The following is a 17,105-nucleotide window of genomic DNA, read 5'->3' as shown; positions in this document are numbered from 1 at the left end:
AAATCCAGAGTTTACGCACTGTTCTTATTATGCACAGTTCTTAGGTTGCTAAAATTAATTAATGTGTCAACAATTTTAGTACCTTTTAAAAATTTAAGCAATATGATGGGACATGCTCTTGTCTCTAACTTTTTACAAGTATTCTAATAAAATCTGTAGATTAACTGTGCTTTAGTCCACCCCCCCCCCTTTAAACATTTCAGGTCAAATACTTGTGGTATCGGGTGAAAAATTCACAAGGAGTATTTTTTCTAAGCTTGTGTTTGCTAAATACTGGTTAGATAAATAAATAAAACTGTTAAATTAGTTTTCTCTAGGGCAACAGAGTATTTTCTGATACAAACTGAAAATTTCCCTATGCAAAATGAACCTAGTTTGTATTGCAAAACTTTCAGAATTTTCATGAAAATCCACATCTCTGATGCAGATGCACATTGTGCAAGACTGTGGTGTACTTCACCTCCCAAGCGGTAGCAGAAACTTAGAGGATCAGTCTTAATGTCATATTTTCCACCCCTAAGGGGCTACTGGATGCTTTTATGAAGAGAAACACAAACTCCCACTTTACTCTTTGACAAGTGCCACTTGAAAGGGCTGACGAGGCTCTGAGAACAGCAGTGGTGCAACCTTGGCAAGAACAGGAAACAATCAGCAGAGATGATGCAGGAGTAGGAGGGGAAGCCTGCACCATCGCTACTCGACCACAGTCACCTGCTACTTGCTTCAGGCAAAGGACAAGCAGCTATCAGTCAAGGAGACAAAGCCTTCCCACTCAGCTTTACTCCCGTTTGAAGAAGCTAGTTTGAAAGCCTTCAGGTTGTTGCCCATCACAGTCACTTCTTCATACTGGTGTAGAGGCAGATCTTGGCTCTAAATGGCAGCAGGTTCCAAAATTAGACCAATTAGCACATTCATTCAGTTACAGAACAATCCTAAAGTGTCACAGAAGTTGTGAATATTGAAAGCTCACTCTCCTTATTTCAACCAATCCCACTTAAAGCCTATTCACAAGTGCCCTCACGGTCTGATGAACGGAAATTAAAGCTTAAGATACGTAAATAGGAATACCGTAGAGGAGGATACAACAGATGCTGCTGGGACCTAACTGTGGAATCCACAAGGGCTCTCATCCTTGTCACAAAGCCATGCGCACTTGTATAAATCAGAGGGGTCCACCAATTTACAGTGGTCCTTGCCACAATTTAATACTTGGTTTCCCTCTGCCTTCGGGCATTTTTATCTAAACTTCTTCTACACACCTTGCCCTTAATTTCTTCCACTGGTCTATGATCCTTCAATTTATGTTAGGAGGCGGAAGAAAAAAAGTGACTTGAAAACAGGCTCATTCAACCATGACATCCCTGCTTTAAAGTGTTTTAGCAGTGTCTTTTAGATGCTAAATATGCTGCCCTACTTGTTTCCAAATGCTATGTCATATCTCCAGATGTCCTGTTTGCTGTTATACCTGGTGTATCTGCTGTGATACTATATATCCCATATTTAGATAATAACCAACTTGGGTTTCAATCACACAAAAATAACCCTGCACTACCTTTCAAGTCCAAATATCTTTACTTTAAAGAAGAGGTAGTAGTCTCTCCTTTCTCAAAGTATAATCAATACAATTGTCTAAGAGCTGGAAAGGAAACAAGAATTATGCCCACATATTATTTATTTTCCCAGTTCTGAGTTAATTTGCCAAGCAGGGCTCATGCATCTCACCTTAAGTCCTGCTTCACATAGTTACTAAGGAAAGATGAAACAGAAATTACTCATGTTTTCTTTTCTTGCTTATGGGTAACATAGAAACTGACTTCCTAACATGTGCAGAACTGCACAGACCCAAGAAGAGTCTCCCCCTGTTAGATCACTGGCCCCAGTTTTGTGGTATACAAATGTACCCTTCTGAAAATAGTTAGCTGTAGCATTTCCCTGAAGCATCTGGCAATCATAAAGCTTCAGGTACTATAGCAAAAGCTCACCTTTTCCACTGCAAGGAAAGGCCATCATAAAGGACTCTGTTAAACTAGCTGTCCATTTAGTTTTGCCTGTTCCAAAGCACTCCAAGAAAGATTTGACTTGCTTTTTCTTCAATCAGATTAATTACTTTTGTCCCTTAGAGGCAAGGGAAATAAGTGGGCCAAGTCCACACATGCAGCAGAGTGAAGTGAGAACTAAATGTCAGAATGAATTCTAGCCTACAGGAGGATTACATTTTTAACGCTTTTATACATAAAGATCTCCCTGAAAGTAGAAAGTTAGCATGGGACAGAAGCATCATTTGCTAGAACTATTCTCTCTGATGTCTTAGCATTTTGGTATGTTGTTCTCTTTCAGTTTAAAGGAACTTTGTGTTTTTAACGTACAGAACCAATAAAAATGGTATCTCCTGTTTGCAGCAGTAATGCACTACAGTCCATTTCACCCTCTGATTCTGGCACACATGTTGACAAGGCATTTGTGGTTAGAATCCAATCAAACTGAATTGAATCGAATCAAACAGAACGGAACAGTAATACGGTTGGAAGGGGCCTATAAAGCCATCAAGTCCAATCCCCTGCTCCATTTCCACATGTGGCCACCCATCCAGCTGCAGGCCCGTGCCTTTCCAGCATAGCAAAGGTGACTCAACATGCTAGCTCGATGTACAGCTATCAAAGCAGTTGTTCCATCTAAGGAAGTCTTACATTCTGAATCAAGTTGCAGCCCTCTCTCTTTCATGTGGGCTGTAAGTACCCAGTCTCTTCACAACACTGAATTACAAACTCTCTGCCACTTCATTACTCTTCGCTAACTTGACTATTTGCAAACATTCGAATGGTTGCATGACATCGGCAATAAATACTAAGGAAAGAATGATCCAGCAAGAGCCTGGCTAATCATAAGCACAGTGATGGACTTGGCATGCTTTTGATAATGAACATAAATACATTTTAAACATGAATTAGTACATTTTTCTAGTTCAACATGATACTGCTTCCTCTTCCTTACTTAGAGGGATAGCTAGAGTAAATATGTCACTTTAAAGTTTACATTTAATTTATTATTGATTTTTGTCCCTCCCCATTAACCATAAGGTTCCCTGGGCGAGTTACAGGTTAAGATATTAAATTGCCCATTAGTAATATTTTACATGCTTCCTGCCCTAAACTAATCCCCTACCCAAGTATTCAACTCTTTTCATTTTCTGAAGTGTTTCCAAGTTCTCCTAACTTTGTACTACCTGCAAATTTGATCACCAGGTGCCCCAGCCTTCATCTATCTCTGTTGTTAAATGATGAACTTTTTGCAAAACCCCAACACCCCTTTATGCCATAAAAGGAAGTCAGTCCACTGTAGCTCAAAAGAAAAAGCATCACATTTGAGCTATGTGCAGTTCTAAAATCATAATTCATTCAGTTGCACTATCATTAAGATGAATCAGGCTGTGGAGTTGCCTTACCACCGCAGGTACCACTTTAACACGCGCACACACACACAGAGAGAGGGAGGGAGGGAGGGAGGGAGAAGCTGGCAGATTTGGTCACCAATCCTCAGAACTTACTAAGAAAAGTTTTGTTATGAGAAACACCCTTGGTGTTTTTTTCCCCTTGCACACTTGCATGCATGAGAACAGGATGTGAGAGGAACGCGTGCAGTAATGAGCGTCTGATTATCCACATCCTCCTCTTTATAGAAGCACGTGCAGTCAGCAACAAAGGCACCACCGCACCAGCAGCAGCTGAACTGAAACCTACTAGTCTCAGGGGCTCAGTCAGCCCCAGAATGCATCCTCATTGTACAGATGGGACTCCATTAAGGTTCCAGGCACACTTAAGACACTGCAGTACATTTGAACCTTCTCCACACATGTCCAAAAGCTGCCAAACAGCAAGTTTAAAATGGCGACATCAAAACAGTTCCACTGACCCCCACTAAGGAAGCTGCTCCAAAGTGCATGACACTGTCTCCTCTGTAGGGCACGATGGAGACAACCACAGCATCAAAGATGTTATTTATGGCCTCAGTGTTCACTCTTCTTGGATTAATGGAAGGGATGTAACCCAAAGGAACCCACTTTTAAAGGTTCCAGGGTGGGGGAGAGATAATAAAGCAGAACTAAATCCTACATTTCATGGAGCTAGTAGGCCTGTGTTGCTTCAGAATTGCTTCAGAAAGGGATGCAGGCAGACTGAATGCTCTTTCCAGACATATTATTGTTCCACGTATCTCTTTGACATTTTGTTTTCTATGCAAATATATCTGTTTGCAGGAATAAACGGTCAGTTGCAGTCTGATGTGGTACAGCCCTGACAGCCTTTGACAAAGTCCCTCACCAAAGATTAGACGTGCAAAGGTCCCCTTACTACACATCAGTAGCTGGCTGAAGAGCAGGAAGGAGAGAATAGGTATAACTGGTGAATTATCCCAAATGGAGGAATGTAAACAGTAGGGCCCACAGGATGAATGCATTTCAACTTGTTTATGAATGAGCTGGTATTAAATGAGGCAGCCAGGTGCGCTGATGATGCCAAATTAGAGTGGCTAAAACAAAAAGCAATTCTGACTAGGTCCAAAAGGATCTGCCCAAACTGGGCAATAATGAGCCTCAACACGGCAAACACAGTTCAATACAGGCAAGTGTCAAATGACACATATTAGGGCAAACAATCTCAAGTATGCATATATACTTGATGGGATCTGAGCTAGCAGTGACTGATCAACAAAGAGCTCTTGTGGTTGTTATGGACAGCTTGCTACAAATGTCAGCCCAGTGTGTGGCTGCTCTGAAAAAGGCAAATTTCATGTTTGGAAAGGGACTGAGAACAAAACTGACAGTATCATGCTATCTTGATGCAAATCTACAGTGCAGCCATACTTAGAGTACTCTGCACAGTTCTGGTCATGACACCTAAAAAGGCTACTGCAGAGTTGGGAAAGGGCAATTTGAGTGACCAAGAGGCCGAAGCAATTCCCATATGGTTACACATCTGGGGCTATCTAACTTAGAGAAAAGGCAAGTGAAGGGAGATATAACTGAGATATACAAAATTAGCCGCGGGGTATAGACAATGTATAGGAAGACATTTTTCTCTCTGTCTCATAATGTTAGAACAGGGGGCTATCCCATAAATTGGGTGAGCCAGAAAAGTAAAAGGAACTATGGAACTCATTGCCACAGGAAGTAGTGATGGCCATCAATTTGGATGAGGCTAATAGACAAAATCATAGAGGATAAGGCTATCAATGGCTCTCTCTGCCTCCAGTGTCAGAGGCAATATGCCTATGTATACCAATTGCTGAGCAACTTGACTGGCAGGGTGCTGTTGCACTCATGTCCTGCTTGTGAGTTTCTTGTGGGCAGCCCGTTGGCCATTATGTCCACAGAATACTAGAACAGAGAGAATTATGGCCCAATCTTGTACGGCTGTTGTTATGTTCTTATAATATGTTAGCAGTTGGCTGAATAAAGGAGACTGGGTCCAGAAAGTGAAGGGCTTGGCAAATCTTACTGACTCAAACAAAAATGTAACAATACGACTTCTGTAAATAATAATTTACAATCAATGTCTGCTAGCTAAGCAACAGAACAAATCAGATCAGGCTTCTAGCAAAATGAAACCACCACTACTACAAAGCACACTGAACATGCTAGCCCTTTTACACACACACACTGGGGGGGGGGCTAAAAAGGAAAATTATTTGCACACTACCTGGTTGCCAGTCAACATTCCCGCTTGCCCACCCACACTGTAACTTTTTGCATCCAAGACTTTCTGATGCATCCAAAGTTCTTAATTAACCTAGCACCAAGTTACTGTTCCTACTGCAGTTACTAACTGCTTTAAAGACTCCAAGAACAAATTAAGCCTTGGCTAACACCCTTATTTCAACAAAACTCAGCTATTTCTTTTACCCTGTCCTGTGTGAGAACTAGAACTCAGTGTTACCAGCACAAGTATCTCATAAAGATTTGGGAAGGGGAAGAAGTATGGGAAGATAGAAAATGCCAGTGTCCATATCTTCTGCTACTGAAACCTGTGTGATGGTTCTGGAACTTCTGTCATGATTCTTTATAAACATCAGTTGAAGTGTTGACAGGGAAAGGGGTGGGAGAAAGAAAAAGTTGAGCTTCCTCTAGCAATTGGCCATTTCCTCTGTAGACTTGAAGAAATATGGTATAGGCCCATATTCTTATCTTGCCATTTTGATTCTGTATGTAAGGCTACAAGTTGTAACAAAATATTTAAAAGAGATCAAGCTGATAGCTTTGACTCTAGGTAGGGTTGCACGTTATTTTAGCCTATCCTTTATAAGTAATTTAGAAGCTGATGGAAGATAGTTCAGCCAGAACAGTGAGAAAATGTGCCCTCAATTATTCTTACAAAAGCATGTGTATTTCCTACTCTCGTCTACCTTTTCCCTAGCACCAGCACTCGTTTCATATGCTGGTGGATCTCCAGTCAACTGAGGTAGCATCAAAGCAGAGTGGAATTTGCTCATGTGTTGGTTGAAATAAAACTAAGCACATTTACTATGAGGATGCATATAAACCAAATTCAATTAACACAATAACTTAACAAGCATCCTAATCTAAGCATAAATTTTGTCAAAACATTTATTCTTGTTGGAATTCACATCTAATATAAGCTTGGAAGTCACATGATTTTGGTAAAGAGCATAATTAAGTAGCCTGTAGTCATGTGGTAGCTCAGTAAACCACTGGTTATCTATTTTCTCCATGGAAAGTTGTTTCTTTCTACAGCTTGTAACAGATGAAAGTTCAGTTCATTTGCACCTTAAACATTATAGACTAAAGCTAAGCATGTGTAAGACTGATCACAACACAGGGTTACGTAAAAGAATAATAATGCCAGCATAAAATTGCAGCTCAAGCTACTGGCAATACTGCTAACTCAAGATGGCGCACTGATGCAATACAGAACAATTCTATGGCGCCACCAATTTATATTCTAAAATATTTTTCAGCATTTTAAAGAACACACTTTACACAAAATAATAAAATGAAGAAGCCAGAAACAAGGTACAGACTGAAGGTGATCACTACAGAAAGGATGTCCAGAAATTGCTCACAGAGCTGTTCTACTAACTTATGGAATCAATTTGAAAAGTAAGGTCTTCAAAGCCCCACCTAAATCCAACACTGAAGAGACAAGATTTAGGTCAATGAGTACCAAAAATCTGGGGCCCCACTGAAAACACCCTGTTTCTAATGCAAGTCATAATTTTTGTTCTTAGCAGCAGGCACATGAAAAGGAATGCCAACATAGCTCCTAGCCGGTTGCTCAGTTCAGGGCCAGCCCAAAAATGTTGCTGCCTGAGCTCATTCTCCCTCATGCCAAACTGGGCGGATGGGCATCAAAATGGTAAATGCAGTTCAACACAATCAAGTGTAAAGTGTCGTACTTGGGGCTAAAAAATCCCAACTTATTCTTGGGAAATTTATACTACACTTGATAAATTCTGAGGTAGCAGTAACTGACCAAGAGGATCTCGGGTTGGTGGTGGACAGCTTGATGGAATTGTTGGCCCTGTGCATGACTGTTGTGAAAAAGACAAACTCTGTGTTGAGCATAATTAGGAAAGACTTTGGAAATGAAACTGCCAGTGTGACACTCGCCTTTTGCAAATCTTTGGTGCAGAATATTGTGTCAAGTTCTGGCCACCAGGCCTAAAAATGGCTATTGTAAAAGCACAAAACTGGCAAAACTAATGGATCGAGCGGTTGAAGCAACTCCCCTATAAAGAGAGCTTACAACAGCTGAGATTCTTTATCTTAGGAAAAAAAGCTGAGTAAGGGGAAACATGACAGAGGTGGAAAGAATTATGCATGCTGTGGAGAAAGTAGAGACGTTTTCCCCCATAATGCCTGAACCCAGGATCACCTGATGAAGCTGACTGGTAGAAGATTCAGGGCAGATGAAAGGAAACGTTCTTTGCACATGGCGTAAGCTGCAGGAGTCGCTTCTGCAAGCCAATCTGGATGACTTTAAAGGGACAAATTAATGGAGAAAAGGGTAATTAATGGCTACTCGTCCTGATGGCTATATGCCACCTCCAGGAGCAAAGGCAGTAGGCTTATTACACCAGTAGTTCAGGAATCTGTGCAGGAGGGTATGGCTGCGCACATGTCCTGCTTGTAGGATCCCGTGTGCAGCTGGCGTGAACAGAATGCTGGACAAGGTGGGCCCTTGGCTCTTCTTACCCATCCCAGATCCAGACACCCATTTGGTAGTTGCACAGCCTCCCTGGAACAACTGGGTGGAGAAAAGATGTACATCTGTGGGCCATCAGAGTACTGACAGCACCGAATCCTGAAGCTCCAAATGACTGCTGTGCATAGCTTCATAAGATGTTAAGGAGCACTCCGGAAAAGACGAATCTTGTTGTACCTCACAAGCCAAAGGCCAAGGGAAGGAAGAGAAATCATCACATCCCATCTGCTGAAACCAACTGTCTATGAAGAGCTGAAAGCACTGCAGTCCCGAGCTTCCTAAGCCCAGATCAGGTCATCAGGGCAGGAAAACAACATGGCTGGTGACAACAGGGCCAAAAGGTTGCCTCTGGCATAAGGCATCCATCAAGGCTGTTTTCATTCCGAATCCAAGATCTATTACTTGCAGATGGGACATTCTGATCACCAATGAACTGGCCAAGATAGCTCAACGATATGCAAAGCTTTGATTGCACTGCCAGAGCTAACCGGTAAGTTCTAGAGCAAAACAGACATATCCCACATCTCTTATACAGGATCGTTCTGAAGCCACTTCAGCATAGCCATGCGCACTATAGGGACAGCGCTCCCAAGTATTTGCAAGTGGTTACTCAAGAAGTCGCTTTTTAATTGATCAAAAAACCCAGCACAGCACACACGCAAGGATGCAAGTAAGTATTCATTCACTAGGTTGCTCAATAAAAGGCTTGTTGAGAATTTTGGTTCCAACCCAACAGTCCTCTCTAGAATAGGCTCAGTGTTTAAACGTCTGCAGTAAGATCTGCCTCGATTCAAACCTCCTCTGCAATGGAAAGAAAAGCAATTTTGTGAAATATTCACACTTCAGCAAAGGGCTGAGAAAACTTCGTGTTTGATTGTTATTAATGTATAACTTTTGACATGCAATTCTGCCTTGATTGTTTCAAACAAGTATTTTTATGATGGTCATAATAGAAGTGACCTGTTTTTAGGAATAGGGTTTAATATTTTACAACAAATTATCCAAAAGGTCTTTAAAAACAGGAAGGTCAGAGTTTAACTTATCTAAATCACTCCTTGACCACAGTGGTGTAAAATATCTAAAGTAATTCAACTCAAGTTGGAAGGTTTTACTCGCTGGAAGAAAATGATAACCAAATCTAATGCTACCAAGTCACATCTCCCCTTCAAGGAAGAAAAAAAGTGGTTTTTTAAAATAAGGTAACAGTAAAGAGATAAAACCTCCTCTGTTTCAAGACATTTCAATTTCTTATTTCAAACTGTTCAAAAAGAATTTAAATGAGCTGATTGGTTTTTTTAAATGCTAATATAATTTTCCATACTCTTCTGTGGTAGGATTGCTCTTGTAATACAAACAATGGCCCACAGCCAGCCCTTTATAATCTCTAAGATCTCATGTATTGGAAGTAGTGGTCATGAGTGCACCATTTTTTTTCCCATTGCACAGAGTCCTGAAACTAAAAGATAAAAAGGTTGTCCTACTGCAGAGGACAACTCTGATCTGCGCACAAAGATATTTTAGTATGCCAAGGGGGCGCTAATCAACTCTTGGCTAAAGCAACATAGTGCTTGTGCATGCAACCTTTAATGCTTCTTTCCTGGACTCTCTGAAAGCTCCAAACCTTGACTTTAATTTAAAAATTAAAGCATGTTTTTACTCCCCTTGGTTTCTAATCTTGAAATCCCCTTGAAAATGCTCTTTCGGAGGATTCTAACTGTTCAGAAGGGATATACAACATTTCCTAAAGTATGGTACAATATAACTAACAAATTCAAAGCCCACTGCAGGATTTGTGAAAGGCAGCTTCAATTTCTTGTGCCTCAATTTAAGAATTTCAGAATAAGTGTGAAGTATTGCAGATCTGTTGAGTGTGGCTCAACAGTGTTTCCTGTTTGCAAGATATGTGCAAATTATCACACTCACATCTGTAACTGGAAATAAACAATTGTGACACATGTTTATTAGTCAAAGATCAAATGTGACATTTTAAAATGGAATTTTAAAATTAAACACAGTTCTCCAACTCATTCCATTAATTTTTGTCCTCATGCTGTTTTTCCATGAGGTTTGCCATAAAATGTCACATATTATCCAGCATGGGCCAGGAAAGTATCAGCATGGTAACGTGAGCTCTGCTAACCTGCCTCAGTCGCTACAAGTGCAAAGTCCACCTTTATCACGCGAAAGATTCCAGCGGCATAATGAACAAGTTGTTGCTATATTGCCACAAGGACTCCCTTTTAGCAAGTTGGTGCAAAACCCAGCCATTGACCTGGATGGAGAGAGAGAGAGCTGGATTTTCCGTGTACTTTGAAATTCTTTCTCCAATATATACAGTGGAGCCCTGTGTGCTGGATTCAGAAATGATTACACAGCCCTGCTCCAAAGAAATATTGAGCTGCTGCTACAAACACTTCACCATGAAGACTAAAGACCTGGAGGGTTTGGACAGTTTGTTGGCAATTATAGCCAAGTGCCTGACCTGAGCTTTGGAAGCTAGCTAATCACACAGAAGCTCTTCTGTAGAGCAATTTGGATCCACAGCGTCAAAGCAAAGGCTACGGTCCCAGGTACACTTATTTGCAAGCAAGTCCCACTGAGCCCAGTGAAGTTTAGTTCTAAGCAAACATGCCTGGGGTTGCACATGCCTTACTTCTCAGCAAACATGCCTGGGGTTGCACTTTTTCCAATACCTGTTCTACATCTGAAGAAAAAAAGGGGGGTTGTTGAGCCCCTGAAGAGGGCTTGGCACAAAATAAAGGTTTGGCAGTCATCCTTGAACTGAGATCAGTTCAAAATAATCCTCAATCATGTTTTTTAATACCTGCGTACATGCTCTTCCAGAAACCTTTTCAGAAGTTACAGAAGAGAATCAGAGCCATGAAGACATTGCAAGATGCAGAGGCTGAACACATCCTAGTCTCCCACAACCCTGAGAGCTCCACCTTTCAAGTTACAAAAGGACTGTCTCACTTCTCAATCAGAAGGAGTTGCTGTTGGGGACTTCAACCCAACCACATCTGAAGGGCCACATGCCACCCATTCTTCTGTAGGGAAAGGGGATCTAACCACTTCCTTATATACCAGATGTCAAAGTGTGACCTTGTACATGTTATCTCAGAAACAAGTCCCACTGTACGGCTGAAGTTTTACACCCAAGTGATTTGCCTCCAGAATTAAAAGTTCATTGCCTCCGGACAATAGGAAAGGTGGTCTGAGAGTCTATATAAGGGCAGGGAAGTCGCTGAAAATGGACCATGGAAAAATGCATGACATGTCTTTGGGGAGCTGGCAACCTGTTTGCAAGAAATACAACAAAATAATACAGGAGATGGCCCTACTCTTTGAAGGTGCAAAGCTCACACATTCAAAATCCACCTTTGTTACTACTTAAAATAGCTTAACTGTCCTCCCATATCACAACCTGTCCTTTCACTTTCCACGTGTGATTACAGGTGCTCAGATCTTCGCAATTGTCAGTGTTTGGAAAACGGGTGGTAATTATTCCAGATTAAATATGCCAGGCGGCAGAGCACAAGCCTTGTGCAAGCGTTGTTCTGGTTACTCATAGTTTGGATGCAAAAGGAGGAGGGGGAGGAAGGAAAGCGACCATGCCACGACTGATTTAAAAGCTGGAGGAAAAAAGAGCTAGCCAAGAGCCCGTGTTGGGGTGAGGACCGCTTCCCTCCCCGAGCCCGGACTGGGAAAGGAGGCGAGGCACCTCGTCCGGGGCCTCGCAGCCGCCCGTCCTTACCCCTGCCATAGGCGAAGTGCAGGCGAAGCGCCTTGCCTTGGCGCACCAGGCTGATGTGCAGGTAGGTGAACCACACGGCGAAGGTGAGCAGCACCAGCAGCAGCAGCAGCTTGAACTGCTTCCGGATCTTCTTCACCGGGAACCACAGCATCCTCCAGGCAGCATTCCCGGGGGGTCAGCCTGCCCCCGGGGGGTGAGCGATGGGCACCCTACAACAGGAAGCAGGAGGCGGCGGGCTCGAGGAGGCAGTCCGCTCCTAATCCGGCCGCCGACTCGGCCCTTCGCAGCTGCTCATCTCGTCCCCAGCGCCGCTCGCACCGGAGCTACGCCCTCTCCCCGCCGGTCGGCCGGCCGCGCGTCCTCCGTCACCTGCCGCGGCGGCAACTTTGGCGTCTCCGGGCTGGCGCGCAAACTTCGCTCCGGCGCTGTCCGGCAGGGCGCGAGAACTGAGGAGGAGGGCACCGTTCGGTCCCCGCCGAGGATGCGCGGGAGGGAGGGAGGGGGCTGCTAGCGCTCGCTCCTGGACGGAGCCCGGCCGCTTCCCGCCAGCTCTCGGAGGGGAGGGATAAAGGCATCCAGGCAGCGGCGGGGAAGCATCTGGGAGACTCCCGGCGACTGCGAGGGAAAGCAGCGGCGGGGGGCGGGGAGGGGCTGACGGCTGCCTCGCTCCCTCGCCGACACCTCCCTTTCCCTCCGGGTTCTGCGCGCTGCAAAGCAGCCCGGAATGCCCTCTCCGCAACAACGATAATCCGTCCTCGGCGAGCAATGAATGGAAGGAGCGGAGCAGCCCGGACTTTCTCCCCCTCCTCCACGTACTGGCTTTGTGGGCTGCTATTGCATTACTCTGGCTGCTTGGCCCGCACTTCACATTGTCCGCCTCATGCTTGCAAAGCCCAAGTCGCTGCTGCTGCTGCTGCTACGCCCGTCCTGCGCGCGAGGTTTGCAGCGATGCTTCGGCAGCACCATCGCCTCTTCGCCCGCCGCTGCTCTGCCTTGGTTCACAGAGAGCAGCATCCCCACGCTGCGATGCAACCGAACCTGAAACGGGGCAGCCGGATCGACAGCCCCACAGAACCCAATCGGAGCGCAGGATTGCTCCATCCGCCCAATCGCCAAGCTCAGGAGGCGGCAACGAAGGCGAAGTTCGGCTGTGAGCGGCGTTCATCTCCACGCCAACGTGCAAACATCCACCTGGGGAGCGGGTCCAGTGACTGCCTTGGCAAAGGGGGGTGGAACCCAAGCGGGGTGTTCTTCCACCGACTACAAAGCTTATAGGCCCTGGCTGTGGCTCGTGGAAGCGAAATCTGGTTTCAGTGGCTGCGGAAAGGCAACTCTCACGTTTCCTACCTATTGTGGGTTGCTTCTTTGTAAAGCTAGTTGTAATGGTATTGGAACTCCCCCCTTCATTGGGGATGGTTCCGTCCCCACAGATGCAAGCTGATACTCCACAGAGGAGGCAGCAAGGATGCTCTAAGATGGGCATGGCTGAGGGATGCTGCCTTGCTCTGAGGCGGCCACAGGTAGAATTGCACAGGCGTGCTCACTTGTGGCAGGGAGCTGGCAATTTAAATCTCCTACATTTTTTACAAACAGTAGCAAGTCCAAATGTATGTGGGCATCCACTGTTTTCTCTCTCATTATTGTACGCTGCAGTGAACTAGAGAGCCTGCCCTTCCTCCTTCTCTCGGGCCAAACTTTGGTGAAACTCAGTGGGAAATAAGCATGATTTAGAAGGGTGTGACCAGATGAAAGTGCTTGTTACTTAAGAGGAATGGCTTTGCTAATGCCCTGTATAAATCCACTTCCAGCATATAGATCAATCAAATTCAAGTTGTTGCCCTGTAAGCTTGCATTTCGGGGGGGCGGGGGGTGTTTAGAACGTGCTTTGGATGCGCAAAGAGGTTAAGTATATTTGTACTTGGGAGCACTGCTGGGTTTCAGGGGATCCTGGGAAAGGTCCACCCCACCCCCTGCCACTGTAATTTTTTCCCTCCCTGCATACCTTTGCCACTGATCTGCCTGTTGCAGAAAGCTCAGTAAAACTGCCACTTCCAGACTTGTGGCTGGATTTCAAAGTGCAGTATGTTCCTTTGCCATTTAATCCCATTTTGTTTATCTACCACTTAGCAGCAGAGGCAGGTGGCCAGAGAGGGGCTGAGGCACCCAAGGATGGAAGCAGCTTTGCCTCTGTGACAGAGCACATTTCTTGCACCCAGAAGGGCTGAGATTTAATCCCCAGCACTTCTAAGAAGAGTTGGAAAATTTTCTGCCAGAAACTCTGGAGAGCTGCTTCTAGTCACTCCCGGCAATTCTGGGCTAGTGAGCTGCCTCCTTGTAAGGCTGTTTCCTGTGTTCTCCACACTCCAGACACAAAGTAGTACCATGGTTCTGAACAGGAATCCAAGCAGTCCCATGTGCTTTTCTCTGCTGCAAGGATGGCTGCTTCCTTTTATATCACTCACAGCCTCACTACCGCTTAGATGCTGCTTTATTTTATTCTGCCTAATGATACCTACTAAGGGATAACAGCTCTCAAAAGAGTGGAATCCTTTGCAGGAGAAAAGCCTCATTTGAACTCCCTTATCCATACGGGATAAGTTTTCTCTGGAGCAGAGACAAAGGAAGGCAAAGGACAAGGAGAATTGCATTGAGTTCAAGGGGGGAAGCATAAAATTCTGGAGTGTCAAGGCCCTGAAGGGTCTGAGCTGTGTGTGGACACCACTGATGTCCTTTAAACCTTTTCCTGACCCATGAACTACTCATGCATCCATTCCTTTGCTTCTGTCCCTTTTTTTGTGTTTGATTTTTTAAAGCTTTAATTTATCTGTAACAAAAGTTTCATTCTGTCCTATCATGGAGTATTTCCAGATAAAGATCTGGGAACTTTTCTGCTCTTTGATATTAAACACACTTTCCCTTCAATAACTGATTTTGTTTTCTGATTTTTCACTTATCAAAATAAATTTCTTTCCCTTTCTACTTAAGATTGTAGTCCTATGCACAATTACTTGGTAGTAAACCCCATTGTAAACTGGGTAGTAAACTGAGAAAGACTTGTTGTTTTGACCAAACATTTATAGCAGGAGCCCCCAGTGCAATGTCCCCAAACTATTCACTCTTTTTTTTCGAGAATAAGCGTGTTTGGATGGAACAAGCCTCTGAGAGCTTTATGCTCATAAATCTTACTTCTCCTCTCATCCTCCACCCTAGCTACAAAGAGTCAAACATCTGCTTCTGTTTTTCCTTAACCACAGCTTGTTGTATTGTCTGAACCAAACAAACTGTGTTTGACCTCAAATACTGTTACTTTCAAACAAATGAATTCCAAACCATAGTTGATGGTGCTGGCTTTTTATTAAAACAATAGCAAATAAATAAATAAAAAGGAAAGTATTGAGGCGCCAGGTTCTCCTTCTGGTTTCTGAACCTCCTGATACTCACAGGAAGGGAGAGCAAACAAGGCAACAGCAAGGCAAAGAGGTGGGGTGGGGTGAAAGGACAAGTCTAAAGACTAAGTGGAGAAATGGCAACTAAAGGTGTGAGTGGGAGTGAAAGCACAATGCTAGGGGCTAAAAAGAGAATGAAGATGGAAAAAGAATGAAAAAAGAAGATGGGCAGGAGTGTGAAAAGGAGAGAAAAAGCCAGACTAGAGCGTGGGGGTGAAAACAGCAGGATAAAAAAGTGAGTAGGAACAAACAAGCAGGGCCAGGGTTAAACTGAGAGTGAAAGAGGAAGTCTAGAGACCAGGAAAGAAGAAGACTAGAAGGAGGGGGAGAGATGGTAAGGAAAGCGGTTCAGGGAGAGATCTTGTGAGACTCAAAGCTGCAGGTGGAGGAGGCCGAGAGAGAGCGGGAGAGCATACAAAGCAGGCAGGCTGTGTGGATGGAAGAAAATTGGATGAGGCAGGAAGCAATTCTCCAGGAGAGTTTTCCCTCCTTCTGAGGTGCTCATCTCTCTCTTTCTCCCCTTCCAACTGATAGGTGTGAAAGGATGATTTGAAACAAGGGAGTAAAGAGATTTTAAAAGGTAACAAAGAAAATTACTTAGCGCAAAGGAGGGGAGGGGCCAAAATCAGATAGCACAAGTAGGCAGGAGGGCCAAATACTTCCTGATTGTTTATTGACAAGCTGGGCAGAACAAAATGAGCCTACTGTAGCCCTCCGGGGGCAGGGCCAGATTGGGGCAGCGCGGAGTAGGCAGACAGAAAGAGTGTAAACTCTCAGCACCCTATTAGCCAATTAGGGGAAAGGAGGCGGGAACAAGCGGCCAGGAACAGGGTTCAAAAGGGGTGTGTGAACATGCGCTCAGGTGAACAGAAAAATGGGAAGGAAACCATTCTTTTCTGTTCTCTTCATTGCAATAAAGTTTTAAAAAGAACTCTCTGCAAGCCTGGAATATTTTTCTCTTCCGACGGAAAGGAAAGAGTGATCCTAACACAACCTCTCGACCAGTCAGCCTGCCATGGCAGACACTGTATGATTAGCCACATCCTCCATGGGAACAACTTTGTGCTGGTGTCCACAGCAGTTTTTCCCATTGCCAGATTCCCACAGATCCAAAGTGGTTGGAGAACCCTGGATTTTGCAGTAATAGCACAAGGTTTATCTATTAGCATACTTAAAGTTCATTCATATTTTAACAGCATACCCATAGCACCCTCTGAGTCTAGTTAGATATAAAATGTTATGAAGCAGAAGAGCTGTTCCAGGTCCTTAATGATGTAAAAAGAATATCTGTTCATTTACTGATTGGTTGTCTGTTCACTTGTTTTCATTTGAGAAAATAGTAATGATCTACCAAATCCTTCTCCCAGAAATCTCATAAAACCTTCTGACTTCTCTAGTAAGAAGCAGTGCATCTGCTATCCTTTTGCCTGAGAAGAACCATGCCAGATTAAGGCATGCTTGAATAGGCTGACAATGGGGTTTAGAAAGGAAATGTTGCCTCATTGATGAGACTATACTAAACTGATGAAAAGATGAAGAAGAAGGCAGTTTGTTTGTGTTAACAATGACACTACATTCCATATATTGCATATAATATGTTTTATCCAGGCTTTCCATCTAAAGTACAATTCAGCTTATTTGAAATTGCATTGTACAAATAGTTGGAATTAGGCATGCTTTCCCTTCAGA

The 17,105-nt window shown here is 44.0% G+C and overlaps 1 protein-coding gene across 1 annotated transcript in view; it reads right to left on the bottom strand.

The window, feature by feature from the left end:
• The window catches only part of B4GALNT4 (beta-1,4-N-acetyl-galactosaminyltransferase 4), a 197,458-nt gene extending 185,337 nt beyond the window's left edge, over positions 1-12,121 (bottom strand). Inside the window, exon 1 of the mRNA XM_044425888.1 lies at positions 11,971-12,121. Within this exon, the coding sequence (XP_044281823.1) occupies positions 11,971-12,121 (151 nt within the window). The remainder of the gene's footprint in view (positions 1-11,970) is intronic.
• Between the last annotated feature and the right edge of the window lie 4,984 nt (positions 12,122-17,105).

This window comes from Varanus komodoensis, unplaced genomic scaffold (genome assembly GCF_004798865.1).
Source record: "Varanus komodoensis strain SLA01 unplaced genomic scaffold, ASM479886v1 scaffold16, whole genome shotgun sequence".
Lineage (NCBI taxonomy): Eukaryota > Metazoa > Chordata > Lepidosauria > Squamata > Varanidae > Varanus > Varanus komodoensis.
This window is presented reverse-complemented; position numbering and strand designations above follow the sequence as displayed.